The 25,167-nt window shown below is 46.4% G+C and overlaps 3 protein-coding genes across 3 annotated transcripts in view; 1 reads left to right on the top strand and 2 right to left on the bottom strand.

The window, feature by feature from the left end:
- The window catches only part of LOC150063703 (transient receptor potential cation channel subfamily V member 5), a 28,586-nt gene extending 23,058 nt beyond the window's left edge, over nucleotides 1-5,528 (bottom strand). The window contains exons 1-2 of the mRNA XM_090333440.1: nucleotides 4,565-5,528; nucleotides 1,710-1,852 (exon numbers count right to left, since the gene is read on the bottom strand). Coding sequence (XP_090189566.1) covers nucleotides 1,710-1,819 — 110 coding nt within the window. The 5' untranslated portion in view covers nucleotides 1,820-1,852; nucleotides 4,565-5,528. The remainder of the gene's footprint in view (nucleotides 1-1,709; nucleotides 1,853-4,564) is intronic.
- Nucleotides 5,529-5,586: 58 nt separating this feature from the next.
- On the top strand, nucleotides 5,587-7,140 carry Sofu1 (sperm-oocyte fusion factor 1). The gene is made up of 3 exons (XM_090333439.1): nucleotides 5,587-5,653; nucleotides 5,771-5,891; nucleotides 6,409-7,140. Exons 1-3 carry the CDS (start codon nucleotides 5,618-5,620, stop codon nucleotides 6,585-6,587), a joined length of 336 nt encoding a protein of 111 aa, XP_090189565.1. The 5' UTR covers nucleotides 5,587-5,617; the 3' UTR covers nucleotides 6,588-7,140.
- Nucleotides 7,141-7,164: 24 nt separating this feature from the next.
- Nucleotides 7,165-24,708, bottom strand: Kel (Kell metallo-endopeptidase (Kell blood group)). Its single transcript, XM_090333441.1, has 18 exons — nucleotides 24,670-24,708; nucleotides 24,293-24,434; nucleotides 23,863-24,039; nucleotides 22,666-22,790; nucleotides 22,269-22,415; nucleotides 19,365-19,427; nucleotides 19,084-19,272; nucleotides 18,579-18,727; nucleotides 17,702-17,831; nucleotides 11,187-11,297; nucleotides 9,924-10,022; nucleotides 9,653-9,730; nucleotides 9,223-9,323; nucleotides 8,976-9,086; nucleotides 8,769-8,836; nucleotides 8,392-8,561; nucleotides 8,035-8,127; nucleotides 7,165-7,403 (listed from the first exon to the last, which is right to left on the bottom strand). Exons 1-18 carry the CDS (start codon nucleotides 24,691-24,693, stop codon nucleotides 7,242-7,244), a joined length of 2,139 nt encoding a protein of 712 aa, XP_090189567.1. The 5' UTR covers nucleotides 24,694-24,708; the 3' UTR covers nucleotides 7,165-7,241.
- Nucleotides 24,709-25,167: the final 459 nt, after the last annotated feature.

Here is a 25,167-nt window from a genome sequence, read left to right on the forward strand (position 1 = left end):
TCCTTATGTCTGGCTTGCTTCATCTAAGAGCAGTCAATGTATCAGGAAGCTGGGAGGTGGACTCTGGGGAGGAGGGAGTGCCTCTGGATGATGCTCTCAAGCCTAGTTAATAAACCTCTCTCTGCAGTCTGGAGATCAGATAGCAAAGGAGGACCAGATTAGCTGTTTGACCTCACAGATTCTACAGGGTTCACAAACTACTCAAGTTCTGGCCATTTCTGTGGGCTGTTGAGCTACATGTTCCTGCCTTGAGTGAAGAGTTTGGACTGAGCTATGGGCAAAGCATTTCTCCTGTACTTTACCCTGAGATATTAGGCCCCAAATACTTCTCACAGCCCTGAGCTTTTCTTGGCAGGTTGAGGTAGTCACTTCGCAGGACCTCAGTTAATCTTTATGTCTACCTCTGCCTGGATCTGAACTAAACATGAGGGAAAGCTGGGGCCTGTCCTGTTAGACATTGTATTATTGGTCCAAAGGCAAACACAGGGTCTGGAAGGTTGAAGGAAATAGGTGAGAACAGAGGAAACAGACAGATTATTGGCTCCCCAAAGCTCCCCTGTCCCACATTCTTCACTTTCATTGGCCACAGATGTCAAATGCAGAAAGTGTTCCAGTCAAAGAAGCCGCTTGTTATCATACAATGCTGTGCTCCCAGGAAATACTTGCAGAATAAGGGGTCAATCCCTCCCCTATCTCACCAGGGCTTTCAGTCCTGATGAGCTATGTGTCTCTGACCAGTCTAGAGTGGCCAGGACTGAAATCTAGAGCTCATTCTCTGTCCTAAGGTCACTGTACAGAGCTGCTGTTCTTCCCACTGTGCAGAGCTGCTGCATTTCCTTTCTGCAAAGGGAAGGCACAGAAGCCAGCTCTCTCAGAAACCACCCTGGGCCTACTCTCATGGAAAAAGTAGGCAGGTGAAAGATCCAACCACAAGGTGTGGACTGGACGTTGGCAATGAGCAGAGTTCCTGTTTTGTTAGGGTTAGAAGAGGTCTTGCAAAGGCAAGACCCCCTTCTCACAATCATTAAGACGTTCGAGACAGAGACAGCAGTCCACAGAACCAAGTCGGAAGCCCTTCAGAGTCACAGAGAGGACTGTGTCATTCATGGCTCTCCGCTTAGTCCGTCCCTGATTGAGAAGGACAACCCCACAAACACCTGAAGGTGAGTCCCTGCCTTCTGCTCTTAGGCTGTTCCTCCTGGATCTGATTTAGCCATTGAATGAGCAGCCTAGAGATGGACCAGCTTCCCTGGCACTAAGGCCCCCCAGAGCATCAGACTTGTTCCCATGTTCTCAGGACCTAGTATGTACCACATAAAACATAGTTAATAAACGGCAGAATTGAACTCAGCCCACTTCAATGTCACTTTCAGATCTAATCCTTTCCCAAGAACACCATATTCAAGTGGCCTGGCTCTTTTCTCTGATCTCTTTTGGTCCTTTTACTGTCCACCTTCATGGCACATTGCAGGTTCAGGCCTTAGCTGTCATTCTACCCCTGCTCTGCCCCTGGCTTTTCTGTCCATACTCAATGTCTCTTTAGATGCCCCATGCTACACTACCACTGAGAAGGTCTGGCTGGGGTATTGTACTGATGGGGAAGGGGTTGGAGAAGCATATTTAAGAGCACTGAGTTCTAGGGCACCCTGTCAGGGACCCAGTCTCCATCAGAAATCAGTGCTTGGGCTCCAGTATCCTCTGAAACTCACCTCTTCTGATGTAACATGTAGAGCTTGTCCAGGTGCTGGTCCCAGTCTTGATCTTCGATTAGCCAGCTAAGAAGTTTCTGGAGTTGAATCCAAGGTCCTTTGGCCCCCATGCCTTCTTGCAAGCACTTGCAGATTATGGGAATCTGATCAAAGGAGAGGGTCCAGCTAGAATGGCAACAGCTGAGAGGAGTCAGAGTCCGCCTGGAGTAAAGACCCAGCTGGGGTCTTTTTTGTGTCTTCTGTGGTTGTGGGTGTGAGTGCACACACAGGCACTGGAGGACTGGCTGCCCTGCTGGGGAGAGCAAAGATGGGGTGGAGCTCTCCACAGGGCTGAGCCTGGGGGCACAGAGCCCAAGAGGAGGAAACTTCTGGGTTCTTAGAAATGGACTGGGCAGCTGAGACCTGAGAGGCTGGGGGTGGGGCTGAGGAATTTGGAGAAGGAGCAAGGACAGAGTTCTGAAAGGGGGAGGGGTCTACACAGCAGGATGCAGGAGCACAGATTGTAAGGACTTCTAGGCCAGGAAACCAGCAAATCCTGGGTTAATTCCAGGTACATATTCTGGTGAGTATTCTGAGCCTCAATCTCTTCGCTTCTACTGTATCTACTGTAGGGACAGTAATCACTGTCACATGGAGGTATTGATGAGGCATCATATCACCAGAGCTCACAACTTGTTGCTTCTCCTTCAAAAGACCCCACTGATTGCTTCTCCCAATCCCACGCCAGGAGTCTCAATCCCTCAGTAATTTCTGTCACCAGTCCCACAGCTCTTGGCAGGATGTAGCTGCCACTTCTGCTTTCTAGGCTATCCCTCTTTTGTGAGGTCTCCTCCACCCTTGTCAGTTTCTCAACCCCAGAGAAGCCCAACCGTCAGGTATCCAGAGATGTCCATCACTGGAGAGTCCTCACAGAGTCCTGGAAGTTAACAGCAGGAACCAAGCAGAAGTAGATGATGAAGAAATCTTGGGATCCTTTTCAGGAATAAGATAGCAAGAGAAATAAGTAATAAGACACACTCATGTTACTTTATCACATGGATGGCTTGTGTAGATAATTCTGATTGTTTGCAAAGAAACATATGGTTATTGATCATATGGAAATAAGGCAAAAAGAGTTCCATTTTCTGAATTAGAAGACTGAGCTCAAAGGGAGCTATTCAGGACTAGAGGCAAAATGACCTGGCTTTGACTTTACAGGTCACTCTTGAGACCTTGTTACTGCTTGTGACACTTCTGCCCAACAAGACGAGAGATCGTTTGGGATATGTTGTGAATTTCTTTGAGGTCTACAAGACAGGGGTACTAACCCCTTCTTTAGAGGTCCCTTCTGGAAATTGAGGGGAAGGGTAAACCAAAAAATAACCTGTGGAGAAGGACAAGGATTGAAGGGAAAATAAATAAGCAAAGAAAAGAAAGAGGAGATGCCTGAGACAGGGAGGACTCGGGGGAGGGGGTCACCTTGTGAAGCATTTTTCTGCCTCACTGGGGGGTTGGTCTCTGAAGCCTGGGGACTTGCAGTCTAAGGAGATGCAGGGGCGATAAGGCTGAGGTGGGGATTGTAGATGCCTTGATAAGCAGGGCCCACAGGTCTGGAAAGGAGCACTTGCCAACCCATAAAGCTGATTCTCCAGGGGTTGGGGCAGGGAGGGATTGCAGTGGAAGAGGTTGGCCTGGTCAAAGCCGCACAGAGCCGGTGTGCAGGGGGTAGCCACTGAGGGCATCCACCATGGGTCCAGGAAGAAGCCATGTTCAGACCCCCGCTTCCTGGGTGTTCAGTCCTTCCCCAGCCCTCTGCCTTTGCAGTCCTCAACAGCAGGGCAAAGACAAGGAGCCTGAAAGGGACTAGGTTTTCTCTCTGCCACTCTCATCTCGTTGATCATCCCTATGGCCTTCTAGCTTTCCTCTCATCTCTCCCTCTCCTTCAACTCAGTTCTCCTCTGCTTTCCACAGCAAGCACACCTACAGCTTCTGTTCCACTGGCCACCTGCTCAGGCTGTCAGCTAGAGAAGCAGGACGGGGCCCCTCCTCCACCTTCAGATCCTAGAGACCTGACACAGAATGGGGGAAGAGGAAGGAGAGGAGGAGGAGGAAGAGAAGGTGGAGGAGACAGCATTCTGATTTTTACAGTCCCACCACATCCACCCCCCCCCCCAGCATCTAGGGGAGATTTAAGCCTTTCATTTTAATTTATTTTAATCCTACATTAGTAGTGATTATCATTGGGTGGGTGGTGGATATTATTAAGGTTTTTGTTTTCTTTGTATACTTTTAAAACTCTTTATACTTTTGTAGTAAGGGGGGGGGATGTGTTAAGGAATTACTGGTCATTGCAAAGATCTACCTCACAGATCAACCCACACTCTAGGAATCAGGCAGGTGAATGGAGAGGTGGTGGAAGTTAATGATGTGCCAGTTCAATCTGGTCCTTTCCATTCTGACCTGCACCTCCTGCATCCGCCCTACCCGTTCCTATCTACAGAGCTGAAGATGGCTTCTTCTCCTGCCAGGGGAACCAAGAGGCTCCTCCCCCTCAACTAGCCAGAAGGAGATTAGTGATTGCAGTTTTTCCATGTAAGCGGCTCCTTCTTTGGAGCTGCAGGTCAATGAGTGTAAGGTAGGGTAAGGAAGGTCACCTGCTGCTTGAGTTCCTCCTCCCCCACCTTAAGCACCCTTCTGTACCACTCCCTAGTCCCCTGTCACCTGACTTGGCTCACCAGGAAGTAAGAGTTGCCTTCTGCTCTATGTGGGCTGGCCTCCCGTGAACATGCCAGCTAGCATGGGGTAAGAGATCATGCACTTTTCATTTCATAATCCCCTCTTGCAGAAGGCGTCCATGTGTCTGCACCTACCCTTACCCCTGCATTGGTGTGCTTTCTTCTCTCACGATGTACACAGACAGCAGACCTTGTGTGAGTCTCCTGTCACTAGCAGCCAATCTGACTCTCTTGCCTGATTTTTCCTTCATCCTGCTCCCCCAATCACAACCTTCCAACTCTTCTCGGAAGCCAACGAGCTAATGCTCACCAGGCGTATGGACAGCCTGGGTATTAAGGGACAGGAATGGGTTTTCTTCAGCTTTGATGTTTAGGTCTACCACTCTTTGTCTGTTGGAGATGTGCCTGTAACAACTTGTTTCCCCAGTGTACTGGTGTAGAGCAAGGAAGGAAAGAAGAGGGAAGGGTATTTCAACCTGAAGTCACCGGAGAGCAGAGGCTAGGACAAGAAAGGAGAAACACTAGGGAAGAATGAGAAGACGACTTCTCCTTGGGGGTAACACATTTGCTCTCTGCCCCCCTTTACACACTCAAGTATTTCTTTTTTTTTTTTTGCCAGTCCTGGGCTTGAGCTCAGGGCCTGAGCACTGTCCTTGGACTTTCTCAAGGCTAGAGCTCTTCCACTTGAGCCTCAGCACCACTTCCGGCTTTTTTCTATGTATGTGATACCGAGGAATCGAACCCGGGTCTTCATGCATGCTAGGCAAGCACTTTAACCACTACGCCAAACTCCCGGCCCCACACTCAAGTATTTCATGCTCTTGTATTTCTCTGTCTCTCCAATGTATACATGGAGTCTGTGCCTTTTCTTTCCTTTCTGTGCTTCCCTCTATCCCTGACAAACTGCATGATCTCAGTCAAGCAGGAGAATCTTTCCTTGCGTGGACCTCCAGCTCCTCAACTGAATAATCGCTTCATTGGGAAATGCCAGTGGCTATGAGGAATCTAACAGTAGACTGAATGCACAGGTCTTCTGCAAGTTCTGAAGTTCTTTTAGTTTTCATCTCCCTAGACAGCTCCACCATCCACTGCTGGCATCTGGTCATTCTCCTGGCTGGCCGTGGAATGCTGTAGTGAGCCGGAATGAGGGTCAGACCACGGCTGTGATGTCATAGAGCACAGGTCAGTGGTCCTATGGAAGAGAAGAGGAGGAAGCGACACTGGGAAGGGGTGAGATCTGGGACAGGGCAGGGAGGGAGGTGGGGAGGAAGTCCTCTTGGCACTGGGGAACTGGGGGGCAGAAACAACAGGTAGGTGGGCAGGCCCATGACTTCCCTGGGCTCCCAGCTCTCCAGGGCAGCAATCCTGATAGCCATCTTGCTGCTGTTGTGGGTGAAGGAGGCAAAGCCTCAGAAGGGCAGACCAGACCCCAATGACAGGAGCCAGGAAGAGAACATGCCCTCTGCAGGTAGGTGGTGACAAGGAAGACAGAGATTGGAGGAGGGGGGGGCCACAGCTAATGACACATGAGGCGAGTGTGGAATCTCGGATGGGTTTGTACGGTGAGATACACTCCAGCTCTCTTCTCTCCAGATGTGAATTGTCCAGAGCAGGAACTCTTGGGCAGAGCACATCCTGGGTCATCTGTTATTGCCTGTAGCTACTGAGGGGTGAGCACGAGTGTACTTGTCTAGCAGAAGGGCCTTTGTCTTTCGGTTGCTTGCAAATGTTCCTTACTCCCCAGTTCAGTGGAAGAGGCAAAGTGTTAGAGGCAGGAGTCTGTGTTTGGGTTAGGTTGTGGTTGAACTGAGAGAAGAAAAGACCCCTAGATGAAGCATCTTTAACCTCCCATCCAGGTCAAAGATGAAGCAGTTGGGCAAAACACTTCATCTTTCATGTTCCCTTAGGACATTTACTTCTTCCCCATCCTGGTCTGGGCAGGTCAGGATAGGACTGTCTCTCCTTCTTCCTCTCCCTATTTCCAGACCAAGACCAAGAACAGTTTGAAGAGCATTTTGTGGCTTCGTCTGTGGGTGAGCTGTGGCAAATGATAGATATGGCCCATCAGGAGGAAGACACAATCTCAAAGACAGCAGCAGTTCGAGACCACCTCTTCAATCTAGCCTTCTGCTTTAATCTGGCCAGTATCATGGTTTTTTTATGAGAGAAGTTGAGGCTGAGGTAGTGGCCTGGCTCCTAAATGAGGACCTTGATATCTACCTCCGCTTCATGATGGCTTACTGATTCTCCTCTCCTGGATGGGCTCCAGGCCATGACCCCTCCCTGGAAGGACTAACGCAATCCTCCCTGCCTCTTGGATAAAGCCCTTGGCCTCAGGATGCAGCCGCAGAAACAACAGCCATTGACACTGATGAATCGCTGTCCCGACCCAGAGCTCCACATCCCACGGCCAGAGACACCCGACCAGCTCTGTCCAAAACAACAAATTTGTGAGAGGAGACAGCAACAATTAAATAGCAATACAATTCTGAAAAAAGAAAAAGTGGAAATAGGTCTCTGAGATTTAGCGTGAACTCTTGGGTCTTTCACTTGTTCTGGTTAATTGCCTGGCCTTTGGCTGACTAACTGACCTTCAGACTCATCAGCTCATCAATCCTTGGTTCTTCGCTTGTGCCCGTGGAACCTTTCTTGGCACATTTCCCTCTTATCTTTTTCTGACTTCCAGGAATAGAACATAAAAAGTAAGCCCATTAAGAGATGGCAGATGCCAAGAGCCAGCTTTTATTGAAGAGGGGGAAAGCTAGTGCTCCAACTCCTTGGGTAGGGCCTGACAGGTGTGGTCTCTTTGGTAGTCAAGTTACCAGAGCTGACAGTGGTTGGAGGGGTTCATGGGGGCACCGTGCGGACAGTAGAAATGCTTGGCAAAGGCTGGGTTGTTACTGAGGGGTCCATTGACTCGAAGACTGGGAGGGTTATGAGTGTCCAGAGGGTCCTGAGTGTTGAGCTCTCTACACATCACCTGAGGAGGAAGGTAAGGAACACAGCAAGATTAACAGGGTAATCGGGACAGGGCAGACATTGGGGAATGGGGGGCCTCCACGGGGAGTAGAAATAGAGTGTTCAAGGAGACATCTTCACTTGTACACCATTTAATCTAGCAGTGGGCGTGGGAAAGGCCCGAAGGGTGTGATACACCATTTCTAAAGGACCTGATGTGTGGTCTAATGGAGAAGTCCCATGAGGACATTGTGTTAAGGAGTAGGGCAGGGTGCTGGGCAAAGGGACAAAGGTACCTAAAGAGTTCTGTCAAGTTGGAAACACTCCTGGGAATGAGCTCTCTGAGGAAGAATTTGGTATAGTCAACCTGTTGTAGAAGCCTGTTCCTGAGGTGTCAGAGAAGAAAAAAGTTGGCAGGATTTGGAAGTAGAGAATTTCTCTTCTTAAATTGGGAGGTGGGGAGGGTTCAAGTGGCTGGAGTTGGGCTGGAATAACTTGTCATGATGTGAAGGCTGGTTCCAAAGGGAGAAAGGGTGACATCTACAGTGGCAGGTAGAAGCTGTGGGAAGGGTGCGTTTGGGATACTCTAACATGAGCACCCGCGATGGGGCATTGATGGAAGCATGCTCTAGGGGGAGGCAGAGGCTGTGTACCTGGGCATAGCTTCGGAAGAAGAGCTGGTGGGGGTTGAAGCCCTTGGGCAGAGTAGTCTCCCCACGGTACCGTACAAGCCTCTCGCTGTAAGCCTGGATAAGGGCATGAGATGGAGAGTTTGCCTTTAAGCTTCAGACCCAACAACATTCAGAAGTCTAACGCCTGGCTACCCAGTACCCCACACCAGGTCCTGGGCCATCTTCAGCACTGCGCTGACATCCTGGTCAGAACCAGAATAAAGAGGAACTTGTCAAGAGACCTACGATGCCCTAGAACATGAGGAGTCTGTGGAGTGTCCTGGGGGTCTCTCTGAGGGCATAGGAAAGGCCCAACGATGAGTCATGCCACCGACGCACCTGCAAAGCAATGGCCAGTCCGGCCACATCAGCAGCGCCCTCCAGGAGCTCGTGGCAGCTGTTGAAGGAAGGCCTGCTGGGAAGCAGAAAAGCGGCATAATGGTTCTCCAGGCACAGGATCGCCTCCTGTAGCGCACGGGGTTCACAGGCTTGCCAGCCCCCAGGGAGTACTGTTGAAAATGAACCAGAATGAACTGCTAGAGGATGGATGAAGGGGACATGGGAAGTACCCCAGACTGATACAGCTCCATGCCCACTGCAAGTGGACAATCCCCCCTGGAGAGCCCTTGAAAAATCTTCCTTTTCCCTCCATACCAACTCTGAGCTCCTCCCTGAGCTCCCTGTGGTCCCCCTCCCCAGTGTTCCCCGTTACCCACAGAGCTGGTAGAGGACATGCAGGAGCTCATGAGCCATGATGAAGCCAGCAGCGCCAAAGTTCACCGCTCTAGGGAACACAATCCTGTCATAGTGGCAGCATCCTTCCTCATTGTTTAACCCCAGTCCTCGAACCCCAAATCTCAGTCCTTGCCACATTTTGCATCTTCTTGAGAAAGCCCCTGCCCACCCTCATAGAATGGTCAGACCTTGGGTAGCCAGGGTGGAAGAATGGAGGTTGGAGGAGGCCAGCTGGGAAGACCACCACATGGTCACTTGTGGAATAGTAAGCAGTGACTGCCCAGGGGGACACTTGCCATCTGTGGGGAGAGCACACACAGACACAGCTCTATCATTCACTGTCCCCAAGGCGCATACAGTCTCTCTTGTGCCTTTCCTATCCATTAGAGATGCACTATCTCTAGGACAGAGTGTCCACCTCCATTGCTTTCATACCTGTGGGAGGAGAAAGGCTGCAAGAAACTTTGGACATTTCTAGCCTGAAGAGATCGTACACAGCTCAGGAAAGACTGCAGGAAGCTGGGTCCAATTTGTATCTGAGGGGAAGGCAGGAGGTGACTTAGATGCACAGAAACATATAGATGGGTGTGTAAGCTCTTACACACAAACACAGTGACGCTGTAGTTACTCTGTATGTACAGCAGCAGCCAGATAAATACACATAGGCATGTCATAGAGTGCATGTGCATATGTGCATACAAGCATGGATCATAATCTTCTCTGACCAAAAGACACAGCCAGCATCAAAGAAGTTGGTTAGAAAAACCCAGGGAAAATAATTGCCTGACCCATAGAGCAAGGAGATGAAAAATCAAGGACATGGGGTTGGTGGCAGCGAGGAGATGCAGAAAGGGCAAGGACCCACATCACTGTATTCCTTTCTGGCCAGTTCTGGCTTCAGGGCCCATTTGGGGGACCCCATCTCCACGTTCAGTTGGGTGACCTGGGGAGACAGAAAGGTTGCAATAACCTAACACTCGCACGAGTCTCTCAGAGCCTTCAGTACTATCTCTGGGATGTGTGTATATTGTGGGGTTTTTTTGTTTTGCTTTGGCACTCTCTTCTATCACTATCTCTTGATCCAGTGTTTTCTACCCTCTAAACATATCCATGCTGGCCTGTACTCCTGGGTTTACCCTGTCCAGGGCCTCTTTCCGGCTCTCTTCACTTATCCAGGAAAGCTTCCTGAGGCGCATGATGAGGACATCCTTGATCTCAGTGAAGAGCTCCATGGCCTGGGGGTGACATAGGTAGAGAAAGGTCAAGGTCAGGATTGGCATCAGCCTGGGCACCGCACAACCCCTGGCTCTGGAAGCAGTCTTGTCCTGAGGGATACCTGAGCTTAAGGAGCAATCAGAGCAAACCTCAGAAAGTCAGTGGAAAATAGGAAGTTCTATTTCCTAGTGTACCTCAAACCTCCAGCACACCAAGGTCTGTGGACCTGGAAAGGCAAATTCCAAGCACACAAAGGCAAGTGGAACCAGCTCCCGAAGAGTGGACCAGGAGGATGGCTTCTTGCTGCAGAGGGATCTCAACCTAATGATTTGTTACTCTTAAGGCAAGGCCAATGGCTCCAAAAGCAGAAGGAAAAGAAGGCTGTCATTCCTCTCTGCTCTCTGGGATCTTGCCCCACACGTCTTCCTTCTCAAGGCAGACATTTCCTCTCTTTCATTCATTTTCCTGAGCAATTCAGTTGCCCAACAAGTTGGAGCCTCCCCAGCTTCACAGCCTGAGTGAGTTGTCCCTGATTTCTTAGCCATTTAACCTCATGCATGTAGATTTCTTGAAGGAAGAAAATGAGTGACAATACCAGAAGCCTAGGCTCTAGGATCAGACTACGTGAGTTCAAATCCTATGTGTGGTATGTATCAGCTACTTGACCTAGGCAAGTTAGCTAACCTATCTGTGCATGAATGCTCTATGCTGTAAAAATTATGATAATAACAGAAGTAGTTCACACAAAGTATGTGGTTTGTTGTTGTTTTTTTTACAAAAGTCCACATCCTATGACAAGTCCTCACAAAATAATCTTTCTGTATGCTCCATGCCATCCTATGCTCATATTGTATGATGTGTTGTTCAAAAGTTGCAGATAAACAGGGAGGAGTCCCTAAAGGTCAAGAAGTTTTATTTTCTCATTTTATGGTTGAAGAAACACATTACCAGGAAAGCCAGATGACGTGTCCAAATTAGCGTGTGCTGTGAATAATTTGTATCCTGTAGCTGAGTAGAGCTGCCCAATGGATGGAGCTGACCCCTGGGCTCTGCCTCTAGGTGGACATTCTCTACTGACAGATTCCCAGCCATGCGTACCTCTGAAGGGCACAGGCCATCGAGCCTGGACATGGTGTGGGGTGGGAAGAGTAGAGGGACAGAGGCAGGGAAGAGTTCTCACATACAGCACTTTGGATGCTCTGGCCAAATGCCTCACGAACAAACAACGTTGCCAGGGTAGGCTCAAAGAAGGATCCTGTTTCCTCCACACACTTCATCCATCGGGGTTGGGCTGGCTGTAGAGACAAAGCTGGAGTGAGTGAATGCTATCTAGGATTCTCTTCTCACTGTTTTCCTAGGCCTGACTTGTGTGGACCTTCAGCCCAGAAGATGAACCCTTCAGTGAACTTTATCTCCTTTTACCATCTCTGCTGATGCACACTGTTTCTCAGTCAGGAAGAAGCCTGCCTCCCCTCCTCCTCCTGAACTGAGCCCCACTGAGAAAATTTCCTTATTCGTTGCCTATTGATTTGAATGCAGGGGCCCTGGGAGCTTCTGAAGATCAGAAGCTTCCTGTGGAGAGGAGAAGGGGAAGCTGGACACTGGTGACCCACATTTGTAATCTTAGTACTCAAGGGACTAGAGATCTGAGGATCTCAGTTCAAAACCAGCCCTGGCAAGAAAATCTATGAGATTCTTACCTCCCATTAACCACCAGAAAACTGGAAATGGTTCTGTGGCTCAAAATGGTAATGCTACGTCTTGAACAAAAAAAATTCAGGGACAGCACCCAGATCCTGAGTTCAAGCCCCATAGCTGACCAAAAAAACAAGACAAAACAAAAACAAAAAGAGGAGGGGAACCAAACCCTGATCCCACCCAATATACACAAGCATGGGTTTGGGATTCCAGCGATGATCCCATGCTCTTGCAATCCTTTGCTGAAAATAGAAGTTGAAAACTGCAATTTCTTTTCTCTACTATGACCAATGCATACTGCCCAAGTGGGTGGAACATCTTATATTATGGAGAGGAAAATCACCAATAAAAGTGGACTTTAGATGCTGTATTATTTGCTAGGAGAAGATGAGCAAATAGCAACAAATGACTAAATGCATAATTAAAAAAAACAATAGTAAAACTTGGCCAAATCAGAAAAAGAAAGTAGGATGGGAAGATGGAAAATTGAAGCTTCATAAACTCAGAGACCATTAGCAGTGAGAGAGCTATTGGCATATTTGTGGGTTGTTTGTTTTCTAACCACAGAGATTAGAAATCGATGCTGGGTAAGCTTTTGGTGATGGACTAGAATGGTAGAGGGGTAAACTCAGAAATGACCCAGCGTGAATAGACAAGCACACTCAAGGAGCCAGCGGGAAAGAGCCAGTACCTGGCTTGCAAGTACTAAGTTATTGCGTTGATATAGATCAAATGAGGTAAAGTATTATAGCTTTATCTGATTTATGCCTCAAAGAACTGTTGGCCACATGGTGGGGAGGGTACCACTAATGTCCTCAGTACAAGCAGGGCTTGATTTCAGATTTGCAGAGGTGGACAGAGTATGCCATGGAGTGGTGAATCATGTGGTAGTAAGTAACAAGAAAACTCTTGTACTAAGTCTGCCAGTGAGTGACTTTATCTTGGACATAGCTGTCTACCTTTGTGTGTTGTTTGCTGTATCGTAAGGTCTGTTCACATCTTTTCTCACATAAATTAGGGACTCTTTCTGGGGCTGGAGGCATGGTTTGGTTGCTAGAACACTAGTTAATCTGAGAAAGTAGTTACCATGTTCGAGTCCCAATCTGAGATCTAAAAAGTAAAAAGACTTTCTGTGATGTGCTAATTGGATCTTTGCAACTAAGAACTGAAGGAAAATATGAATTGTTTGCAATAACTGGTTTAAGTTGAGAAATCTTCTGGCCAACTTCAGCATTCTTACTTTTCCAAAAGGCATAGTTCCAGGAATGCCTCTTCTCCACTACTACCACACCTGGGGCAGTGGCAAGCAAAGAGTACCAGGAGGGTTTGCCTTGGAGCCTAGCAGTGTGGACTTTTCAGCCTTTTCACACCCCAGACTCTTGACTGCTTCCCCTTTGCTAATGACTGACTGAGCCTTTACTCAACATTCTTTGCAGTGGAATTTGACTACTCAAGATAACAGATGCCACTCAGGCTATGACAACAGCTATCATTCTCAAGATATAAAGAGATAGAGTATAAAACACTGGTGTGTGTGTGTGTGTGTGTGTGTGTGTGTATAAGAGAGTAGAAAGAAAAACAGAGGAAAGGAGAGGAAGGAAGGAGGACCAAAGAGGAAAGAAAATAGAGGAAAAAGGAAAGACAACTAGAGAAAATAATCTTCATGTATAAAGGATGGAAATAATACTTCAAATGCAAGACAACAGAGTTCAGTGGATTCATTTTAGACCACTGAAAACAATTGTACATGAAAAATTTCAAGTCACGAACAACAATAAGTAATCACAAAAATCAGGGGAAATTTCTAGAGTCTGGAAAGAAGTAATAACTTGGCCAATCTTTAATAAGGGTAAAGTAGAATTTAGAGTCTATAGGCCAGTGGGAAATCTGTAATATTCTAAACTAAGTTCTGGGAGGAATCAGTAAAAGTGTAGTTTTTAAACAATGTGTAACTGCTAAGATTCACTGGGATCATTGAGGACAAACAATACAAAACTAATAAAAAGTTTTTTGAGGGCCAGGAGTTTGGCCTAGTGGTTAAAGTGCTTGCCTAGCATGCACGAAGACCCAGGTTCGATTCCTTGGTACGATATACATAGAAGAAAAAAAAAGCCGGAAGTGGTGCTGAGGCTCAAGTGGTAGAGCTCTAGCCTTGAGAAAGTCCAAGGACAGTGCTCAAGCCCTGAGCTCAAGCCCAGGGCTGGCAAAAAAAAAAAAAAAAAAAAAAAAAAAAAAGAGTTTTGAGTTAATAGATTCATTAAACTGTGGTGTAGAGAACCACAGACTAAAATAGGCAGTGGTCTGACATCAAAGCACAAGGCACAAGCTGCTCTGTGAATTGGACAAAGTACTCCCAGCCTAATTGACATTATCTGGGCTCTGAAGAAGACTGGGTTGGCACAAAACACGTATGTACTCACAGGACACAATTCTGAATACCTTCATGCTATTTGATCTTTATAGGTTGGTAATTACTTCAGAATTTGTAAATTAGCCAACAAAATGTACCTATAGACTAATTTTATCCTCAGTGGCTGCCACAATTCATCCTTTAAACAGAATATTAGCATTTGCTAGTATCAGTTTTTAACTTAGAATCTGGGCTTTGGGTATACCAGTTGTCAAATGAGAATAATGCCTGTTCTACCTTCCACAGAGATTTGAGGATTGGGAGAAAGGAAAAGAATTCCAATGGAATGCCATTAACATTGCTTTGGACATGCTAATAACAATCCTTTGCCATTATCTTAACTTCAGGTAACACCACAAGTTAGGTCTTTGTAAATTAAATGTAAAATCAATGGTACATGATAGTATAATATGAATGGACTCTTGTCCCACTTAATAAGTAAACAGCGATGATGAATGACTCAGATCTTCCTACAATCATGACTACATTCCTTCAGACTTCCTTTGTTGATTTCTTTTCTCTCTAATGCCACTCTATATATTTTATTGAGTCTATTCTTCTCTTTTCTTTACTGGAATATACATGCACAAAGGCAGGAATGCTTGTCTATTTTGCCCAGTGCTATATTCCAAATGCCACCATATAATGGACTTACAGTCCATACAGTAGACACTTAATAAACATTTGTCACATTGAATCGAGGAATTTATGTCATTAATAACCTTTCCCCTTCAGGGTCTTAACTGTAGTCTAAAAAAAAAATGATTAAAATTGAAAATCACCCAAGGTTGAAAAGGAAAGGTGGCAGAAAGGATTTTTGAAACAAAGATCTAAATTTACCTGATAAACTGGGATATTGGAGTGAATATAAACAGTTCTTATTTAGCAAACACAAATATTAAATCCTTTTACTTTCCTAAGACTAATATTCAAAATTAACCAAATGCAGATGGCACCGAGAATAAAGAACCTATAAATCAGAATTCCTTTGGAAGACTATGCTAAGAAGTCTATAATTAGTGACCATTGGCTAGAACCAAAGTTTGGTCAAATCAAACCCCAAGCCTTCGTATTGTCTTTGACTCTCAGAACTTCCTCTCACACTGAGAGTCAAGAAATCCTAGTGCATCCCTTAAGAATCATTCTTTTAAAACATAAAGTAAGCTCTTCTGCACATCCCTGTTTCATTGGAATGCAGTCATCCCTGTGACCTGCCAGACCTGCTCTGGCTCTCGCCTTCCCTCTCATTCCCACTTCCCAGTTATCCCATTGGCACCACTCCAGTTGCTCTGGCAGTGTTTCTGACACTGGGGGCCTGCTTCAGTGGTAACAATGGATGTAGTCTTGAATGCAAGTCACAGGTCACCTCTTCTTAGTCACAACTTCCTAGGGGATTCCCAAATTCACCAACTTTTAGCCATATTCTCTGCAACAGTGAGATGCAACCTTTTTCTTTACCGTGAAACTTCTTCCTCGCTCTAGGTATTCCTTCTAATCCTACCTACTACCAAAACAAAAATTCCACTCATACCTCCAAGAGTTTTCTAGGAACACAGAGTCAATGAGTGGTAACTCAAGCCACAGAAAATGCAAAGTTAGAAATATTTACTGTCTTGTACTTTGCTGAAAGGTTTGCTAAGCCAGTGTTTGGAGCCTTCATGTATTTCTCAATCCTTTGGTTACAGACACCTAAGCCAAACTGATCTATTTTGAAGTCTGTTCCTTCTCCTTGCTTAAGAGCAATAAGCAATGTGATCTTAGGAAAGTTATTCAGCTTTTGCATGCCTTGAGTTGCATCTGTGAAATAGCGATTAAAAACCTCATGCATTTTTGAGAGGATTAAATGACATAATCTCTGCTAAACCCTACGTCTAGTACTTGACAGAGACTAGCCAAGAGATAGCAATCGTCATCACCATGTTACGTCTCATATTTTTCTACTGTTATTCCAAAAGGTGAAGTGCTTTGTCCAAGGTCACTTCACTGTTTGCTGCTAGAGCTTGATTCAGCTTCAAGGCCAAGGGCAATTATGCGCCCTCATGGAAAGGCTGTGACTTCAGGACCCGTGGGCCTCCTACATTCTTTGAGCATGAGTATCAGCACTGGCATTCTGACCTTCCCAGACATGACATCAGGCCATGGGCACTGGGATTTACAGGAAGCCATTTGTTGCCAGGAATTTTGTAGCAAGCCCACAAAGAGAAGTTCTGATCAAGAGATAGACTGGTTCCTTGGGAACTTGCCCCAGGCCTGCCTGGTGAAGGCCTTGAAAGTGGAAGGATCAGGAGCACAACGAAGAAACCCTCAGACCCCGATGTCAGGGTTCAAACCCTTGCTCTAATCATCACTATGTATTTCACACTCTCAAGTTCCTTGATATTGCATATCCATTCCCCATCTTTAAAACTAAGGTAAAACGCTGTCTGTGGAATTTTAAGAATTAAGCTGGTTAACAGACCAAAGATTTTAGGGAAATGTCCAGGACATGTTAGTGCTTAGTGGACAATCACTATATTCGAATTTACATTTCCCTTCTCTGAATCCACAGATACATTAAGTCTCTAAAGTAGAGCAATGGCCTACAAGATAAGAAGGAGAAAATGATTTTTACAAACTGAAGCCAGAATGTATCCATTTTTTAAAAAATGTAGCCAGTCCTGGGGCTTAGAGTCTGGACACTATTCCTCAGCATTTTTACTCAAAGACAGCACTCTTGACCTCCAACTTCACTTCTGGCTTTTTGGTAGTTAATTAGAGATAAGAGTTTCTCAGACTTCCCTACCTGGGCTGGCTTCGAACTGCAATCCTCCAGATCCCTCAGCCACATGACTAGTTAGGATTATAGGCATGAGCCAGTGGCACCCAGCAAGATATATCTGATTTACTAGATATTTCTACTTGTATTTGAATGTACCTAGGATTTTAAGGTTCTTGCTGACAAAATATCTCTGCATCTTAGGTAATTAATTCAGCAGACTAGTTAGTAAAGCTTATTTCACACAATGCCCTCCTCAGAGATATTACAATCTTTAATAAAAGTTCATGCATGATCTAATAGATCCCACTGCTTCAGACATCCAGCGTGTGTGTGTGTGTGTGTGTGTGTGTGTGTGTGTGTGTGTGATGCACATTGAAATACTGAACTTGAATTCACCTCATCTGTGGGAAACCACTAAGTAGAAGGAAGTTCCATTCACTTTGCTCTGTTTGTTCTCTCTGTGAATGTTGAGCTCCAGGTCCTTCCATCATAAAGCACAGGATAAAAGAGCAAATAGTTTAAGGCTCATGACAAAGAACAGTCCATGATCATTTCAGTTATATATTGAAGTTTGACTACTCAGCAAAAACAAAACAAAACAACAACAACAAAAACCCAGCAACAATATAACAGAATTGGCCAGGGGCTGTGTTGCTAAAGGCAAGCTGGTTCTCAAATTACACTCTGCCTTCCCATCCTGAATGCTTCCAAGCAATGCTCAGGCATGGAAGGGCCTCTACTCATGAACCTCTTCCCTTCTCTTTCAGAGGTGTATACCATAAACTGCCACAATCTGAAAAGCCCATGGCCCCACCACCCCTCCCGCTCCTCACCATGAGTGGTTGCTTAGTCAACTCCAGCAGTTTCTGGGTCAGCTCTCTGCGGGCCTCTTGGAATTTACTGTCCAGGGCTGGGGAAAGGGTCCATACCAGCCCAAAGATCATGTGGCTCTGCAAGAAGTCTCTGTGGAGACAAAGGGACCCCCTGTAAAGCTCAGGGCCCTGGGAATGTCCCCCCAACATCTCTCTGAGTAAGTCATCTTGGTACTCCTGAGGGCAGCTCCTCCTCTATATTTACGAAAGAATAACATGGGTCAAACACACACCCTTTCCTAGTGTGGACTAAGCGATGACAGAAGAAAGCCTGTGCTGCACTCCTGTTTAAGCGCACAGATGAATCTATGTGAACCAACACCTCCTGGCTTGTCTCAAGTGCATCCCCTAAGCACCTCAAAGCTGAGTCCAGTGACTTCGCCTTTCCCTTCTGGCTACTCTCCTATCAGGGGGCCTCATTTAAATCCAATGGAACCCACATGAATGTTCCTTTGCTTCCCTCATAAAAGATGGCTAGGTGTTGCTGCCACTGGGTTATTAGGAAGAATGCTTGGAAATTGACTGTTGTGTTCAGGTAACTGATCCAGGGTCACCTTCACCCCTCGCTCAATGAGACTCCTTTAGGACATAACAAATCATGTTAGAAGTTCTGTCTATGAGGGCTCCAGAGTCCTCCCACAGAGGAGAGAAATGCATCCCATGCTTTCTTCCCTAGAGCCACCAGGCTTCACCATCTCCAACTCCATCTCCCCATCCTATGTCCTCACATGCGAGCAGGACCCTCCTAGCCAAAGTCCCCTTGGTCTTCGGCTGAGACCAATGTGTCCTCTGACTTTCCTCCTAGCCCCACTACCTGCCCAACCCCACTTGAGCAAACCTTTGGCTCGGCAGCATTTCTTCCACCAGTTGTGACATGTTTCGTAAATAGTCCAGATTATGGACCACCAGGGGCTGGGAGGGACTCAGGGCCATCGGTGTAAATGTCGCTTGCAAGCAGGACAACCAGTCGATGGCAGGGGCCATTTCCTTAGAGGAGGGACACAAAGCTGAAGGGGAGAGGGGAAGGAAGACAGAAGGCAGGGGAAAGGACTGCTCTCTGGATTTGAGAGCGAATAAAGGGAGTGTTGGTTGGGGGAGGGAGAGAAAGGAAGGAGGAAAAGGACAAAGTAGGAGAAGGAAGAAGAGGATGAAGAGGGGAGAGGAGGAGGAGGAGGAGCAGGAGGAGGAGCAGGAGGAGGAGGAGGAGGAGGAGGAGGAGGAGGGGGATTGGAGCCAGAAAAAGTTAAGGATGGAAAGGAATCAATGGCACCATGAAGATAAAACAAAAATAAAAACAACCAGAACGATCATTTGCCCATAGTCTGGGCCTCAGTTTCAGGCACCTGCAGTTGATCAATAGTGATCATGTTGAAGAACTTGTCCTGTGCTTGCTGCTTCTCCAGGGGCCTCAAAAACTGGGACAGCCTGGAGGTGATAGTGATGGACAGGGAAGCATGTGGCTGCACATTTTCAGGGTCAACTCCCAGCAAGGTTTCCAGGCGAATCAGGTACGTCAAGTATGCACGCACAATCTGGAAGAACAAACATGGTGAGAGGTACCAGGAGCCCCTGCCACCTTTCCTCCCGGTCTCAGAGGGTAGGGTTTTGTCTGTCATCATCTTACCTGGGCATAGAGCTTCTGTTCCTGCTCTTGCTTGAGAGGAATGGCAAACTCTGGCTGGTCTATCTGGACACAAGAGAGACTGGAGAGAAACGGGGAGCATGGGGGATGAAGAGGGCGGGTGCAGGAAGGGAGGGGAGGCACCCTGGGAAATGGCTTAGGGGAGATTACAATAAAAAGCTGATAAAGAAGGAGCAGAAGTGTGAAGAAGGGAAGGATGAGGGGTAAGAGCATGGAGAAAGGGTCCAGTTGTGGGAACACAAAGTTGTTACACAGATGCAAAAATGTCTAGCCATTATAATTCACATGGAGATGATGTTCAGCAAGAAAGAAACACAAAACAGTGTTGGGCAAGAAGTCATTGCCTGGGCCAGGATCAGGCTAGGGTCAGCAAGGTGAAATAGTCATCTCAGATGCAATAATCAAGAGGCATTCAAGACTCAGAAAACAAGATGTTTGCCAAGAGGGTAACAATGGTCAACAAGAAATGTACTCATTATCTCACGTATGTAACTGTAACCCCTCTGTACATCACCTTGGCAATAAAATTAAACCAAAAACAGATGCTTGTCATTTGACCTGTAAACTCCTGCCATTATTTTGTTCTCATTATAAGTATTTTCTTGATTTTTCCCCTTCTCTATTTCAAATAAACATATATACAATACACCAGATACCAAAGTCAGATACAGTAACAACATGAGATACACCATAAGGAGAGAGAGAAAGAGAGAGAGAGGGAGAGAGAGAGAGAGAGAGAGAGAGAGAGAGAGAGAGAGAGAGAGAGAGAGAGGGAGAGCGCACAAATAATTTCACACAGTAGGTTAAGAACAACAAACACAAAATCAAGATGACTAGGAGGGAGTGAGGAAAGGCAAAGTGGGAGAAAAACATGGGAAGGGGTATCAATGTTCAAGAAGTAATGTACCCACTACTTGATGAATGTAACTGTAACCCCTCATACATCACTCCGACAATAAAATACAATTGAAAAAAAAGTATTTTCAAAATAAAAAGGCCCATTTTAAAGTTTTGTTCCATTTGAGAAAACTCATTTTCAAAAAAATTCATAATAAGAACTTAAAATTTTCTTCATCACAGATCTTTGCGATGATTTCTATATTTAAGGCTTTTTATTAAATGCTCTTTATCCTGATATTGAGTGTTGGGGAGAGGCTCTCTCTAAAATTTGTACCCTCTCAGTACTCCACACATTGTACCCTGGTTTGCCCTTGGTTTTGAGGATCTTTACTTCTACACTTGCCTTTTTCTCCTCCAATTTCTTTCCTTCTTTTTTTGGCCAGTCCTAGGCCTTGAATGCAGGACCTGGGCACTGTCCTTGGGATTTCTCAAGGCTAGAGCTCTACCACTTGAGCCACAGCACCATTTCTGGCTTTTTCCATGTATGTGGTAACGAGGAATCGAACCTGGGTCCTCATGCATGCTAGGCAAGCACTCTACCACTAGGCCAAACTCCCTGCCTTCTCTCCTCCAGTTTCAATATCACACTCCCACTAGCTCCAACCTTGCCTCTGCCACAGAAAATCTTTCACTTGACTCTTCTGTCACATTTTTAAAGAGTGTGTATGCGTGTGTGAGTATAGTGTAGGTGCTCACTCCCTCTTCTTTTACACCCCTAGTATATCCACAATTATTAAGTCTCTCTGGCTTCCTGGGCCAGTAGTAATCAGGCTCAAGTCCTTATCTTCAATCCTATTTTTCCTTCCACTGTACCCCACCCACCCTCTGCCAAGACCAGTCTTGCCATAGTCCTTACAAAGGAATCACAGTATTCCAAGTACTTCTCAACTCAGCGATGCACTGCAGCCCTTCTAGTATCTTTTAGCCTCATTTTCACCAGAATGAATCAAGGCTGCTTCGAAATCCAACTCAAGATCTCTTCTTTGAGCCATTCCTTAGCCATTTCAGATCTTAACTAATCCCCAAAAGGCTACACCTTAAAACTGAATTTTAGAACATTTCATACTGATGATCAATTCTGAAAATAATCACTATCTCCCAATGTTGCAAAAGTCTTGAGAGTAAGGGTCAAATATGTAACACTCTCATTACTTAGCACACGGGTAGTGGTTTGCACCTGGGAGAGCTGCTAGCTGCCTGGGGAGAAGGAACTCTAGCTGCCTGCTCTGAGTTGACCCACAGTTTTCAAATCAGAGTGTGAAATACTGAACACTTAAGGAAATGAGATGGTACAAGGGCTTCTCCTAACTCACAGCTGGGGAGAATGTCAGAAAGACTTCCTGGAAGATGCTCAGAACCAACATTTGAAACCATGCAAGAATCTTCTAGGCCAAGTATGGGGAATTGTTTCAAGCAAAGAGATAAGCACATGCATGGGTAGAAGGAATATCCTTGGGACCTTATATGAATCAGCAGAGCTTAGGGCATAAGGGAGCAAAGGAATGTGGCAGGAGATAAGACTAAAAAACTGCATATGGCATCAGATGGGGAAGCATTCAAAGCTTTGCAAGGATTAGGGACCAGATCTTGATGACCTAGTGGTGGCTTGTTAAAATGACAGGCTTTTAAACATAGACAATAGCATCATTATCCTTTTGTTTAGAAAGGTCTCTGACAAAAATGAAGAGTAAACATGAACAGGAAAATCCTAGAAACGGAGCACTTGGTATGAGGTCCAGAAGAAATTCAGATTAGGAAAAAGGAAGGCCAGAACGACTCCAATCTTCCCAGAACTGGCCTTGGAGTTCCTCCTCCCATCCCCTCCAGGGTCCCCAGCTCTCAGAAATCTCTTAAGGTAGAGTTATTCTCTGTATTGCACATTTGTCTTATCTCCTAGCCTGACATCTTCCTCTTAGAGATGACGTGACAGGTTAGAGTTAGAGGTAGGTCCAGGCTCAACAGTGGTTTTGCCAGTTCATCCCTCACCTGGATAACTGGTGTGTGTGGAGGGGAAGGATGAGGTCGAAGATAGGCTTTGAAGAATGGGAAGTGGCCATATTGACTCATGAGAAGCCTCAGAGTTCGGTTAAGGTCTAAAGAAGTCCTGTTTCCAGTCCTGTGCCAGCCACCAAGCTGGGAAGAAAAGAGATGGAGCTGAGCATAGGGATCTGAGATTCACATCCCACTGGCTTTACTTTTCTTCTCTTACAGCTTTTATCTCCTGATTTCTGAGCCCTTTGCTTCCTCAACGTCTCCATATGTCCCTTTGTCTTTCTCAATTTTCAGCCTAGGGTCTGATTCTTTCCAGAATAAACTTCCTGCTAGAACTCTGGGGTCATTGAATGTGTTACATATCCAGAAAAGTTATTCCAGCTGTTCTCACCTCCTCAATAACTTGTCTGAGGGGACCAGCCCCTGCAGCTTCAATGGCATCTGTGTCCATGCAAGACTTATAGAATTGGAAGGCTTTCTCTTCCCCAGAGCCTGGGTGCCAAGACCCTGGGGCCTCTAGAAAGGAAGCATAGGAGAATTAAAAGTGAATGAAGGCTAGTAAAAAGATGAAAGAAGCAACAGGGAACTTGTCAGAAAGTAAGGGATGTTCCCAGCAGTAATATGAGAGGAAGGGAAAAGACTCAGGGGAGGAAACTGGGAACACAACTCAATCTGGAATGGATTAGAGCAGAGGGAAGCAGTGTAGGCAATAGATGAGGAGGAGGAGAAAGACAAACAAAAAAAAAGAAAGTGAAAAGGGAAACACATGGAAGAAAGGAAAGGAACAGGAATAAGTAGATAAAGGAGAAAGGATAGAAATGGAAGACAAGTATAAGATGATTGAGGGAATCTGAAAATTTCAGTAAAGCAGAGAACTTTAGAGCATTACAGTGAAGGAAACTCATATGGGTAGGTTTAGTACAGAGAAGAAATGGGAAGGCTCCCTTAGTCCAAACTCCCTTCATCCCTGGTACCCAGAACATGAACAAACACAACAACCCAAACACACATCCATCCTAACCATCCACCATCTAACCTCCTCTCCCCAGTCCTCCTGGTATCTTTTTATTCCAGCGTGAGAACACATCTGAGTATTTCTTTTACAGCTCAATGCCTGAACTGGAAATGGCCTACTTCCCACTTTTTACCCATTAAAAAAAAAAAGGAGGAAAGACGCCAATCTGTGCCATCAATGCATTCCCTAGGTTTTTCCTTGGGCTGTAGGACTTGCCTATACTATACTTTTTTATTTCCAAGCCCTTACCTCAACCCCTCAACTTCCTGGGACCTACTTCCAACCTCTTAGCTGCCTCAGTTCCTCCTGCTACTTTTCCTTTCAGATCTGACCATTGATTTCATCTACAAAGAAATATTCTTAATCTCCATTGAGCTTAGCTCTCTAGCATATCCTTTGCACCGACTCATCTGCCCCTTACCCACCACCAAAATGAACACCCCCACACACACTCTTTCCTCACTATCCCCAAACTTCCGCTTAGAGAATGACACATAGAGTTTGGAGAGAGTCGTGACCACCTAGTTCAGCTACCGACTGACACAGAGAAATCTGGCAGTCTGCTTTCCTCACCTAGTAGTCTCTGCAGCCGGCTTTTGTTTTCCTCTTCAAGAGCCTGAAAAGAACTACTGGTCCCTTTGGCTTTGTCACAGGCAAAGCTGAAGAAGTCATCACAGGGGGCCACACTGTTGTTTCTGGGGGCCAGGTAGCGAGTCAGGAGATCCAGGCACACAGGTGTTTCACAGGGGCCTGTGGGGAAGAGCACAGAGCTAGAAGAGTGGAGGGAAAGGAACAAGAGCTCCCCCAAGGGGCAGAAAAGACATTCCTAAGGAGGAACAGAGAAGTGATGGGTGGAAAAGAATTGATCTGACTAGTGGCTTGACATGGGATTCCTGAAGGAAGGAAGAAGTCAAGATTCAAGGGGAACGGTGAGGATCCGAGTAAACCAGCGCCCATGACTGAGGGGGGCTTTCTAAGTGGGGGCTTTCATGACCATGCTTACGAGGACCGCAGCTCCAGAAAACGTAAAACCAAAGTACAGAAGAACCAAGGAGCAGGCCAAAAAGCAGGATAATGATCAGCAGCCTTCTGGTTATTGCCCAGTGTCTGCTCCATGCAGCAGGTATCCTCTCCTCTGCAGACACCTGTGCGGAGAACCAGGAGATGAAAAAGGAGAGAAAGGAAAAGAGAATAAAGACACTAGAGTTTGGGCCCTCTTGCACAGAGAGATTTCTGCTTATTCTCGGTAAATCTGGGACTTTCTTGGATGCCAGGGAGATGAAGAAGCACCTCTCTTGAGGAAGGGTCATCCAATGGGTACTTGTGTGGCTCCTTACAACTACATGGCACGACCCAAATGTCATGAAAGAAGCCACTTACCTCTTGGCTCTGGAGAGGCCCCATTCCAGTGGCCTGGCTTGGCTCTCTCAGCTCTGCTCCACTTTGGACCCCACCCTCCTAGAAGTGAGAGAAAGAGGAAGGAAGAGGGGAGGGGAGCTGGGTCAGGAAGGAGGGTCCAATGGCATTCTGCCATTTTGACATCATATCTTTCACCTTTTCATCCTGGGAAATGTCCCAGGTGGGCCTCAAAATTGCTTCATCCCAGAATATTCCATTTCTCCCCTTGCCTCCTCCACCTTCCCTCTTTCTCCTCTGGAAACCTCATGTACTCGCCTCTGTGGTGGGGGCAGGGCCTTCACACACAGCCACCCCCCCACCCCCCACCCCCACCCTAGGTAACTGGCTCTGGAAGTTTCTCCAGGGAACTTGCCATCACTTTGCTTCTCCCTGGCTCCCAGAATTCTTCCTGGCTCTTCTCTAGCTGCTGGATCTGAAGACTGGGTTTCAGGAAATGGCTTCCCTCCTGCCCCCACCCCA

The sequence above is a fragment of the Megascapheus bottae genome, chromosome 5 (genome assembly GCF_031878675.1).
Source record: "Megascapheus bottae isolate mThoBot1 chromosome 5, mThoBot2.hap1, whole genome shotgun sequence".
Lineage (NCBI taxonomy): Eukaryota > Metazoa > Chordata > Mammalia > Rodentia > Geomyidae > Megascapheus > Megascapheus bottae.

Excerpts from the sequence above, each read along its gene's own strand:
- Kel (XM_090333441.1), bottom strand. The coding sequence starts at position 24,693 with ATGGGGCCTCTCCAGAGCCAAGAG. Across the intron at positions 9,731-9,923 it reads GGAAAGAGGCCCTGGACAGG|GTCACCCAACTGAACGTGGA; the intron begins GTAAACCCAGGA and ends CTGTCTCCCCAG. Across the intron at positions 8,562-8,768 it reads GCATGTCCTCTACCAGCTCT|TACTCCCTGGGGGCTGGCAA; the intron begins GTGGGTAACGGG and ends CATTTTCAACAG.
- Sofu1 (XM_090333439.1), top strand. The coding sequence starts at position 5,618 with ATGGAAGAGAAGAGGAGGAAGCGACACTGGGAAGGG. Across the intron at positions 5,654-5,770 it reads GGAAGCGACACTGGGAAGGG|CTCTCCAGGGCAGCAATCCT; the intron begins GTGAGATCTGGG and ends CTGGGCTCCCAG. Across the intron at positions 5,892-6,408 it reads AGAGAACATGCCCTCTGCAG|ACCAAGACCAAGAACAGTTT; the intron begins GTAGGTGGTGAC and ends CCCTATTTCCAG.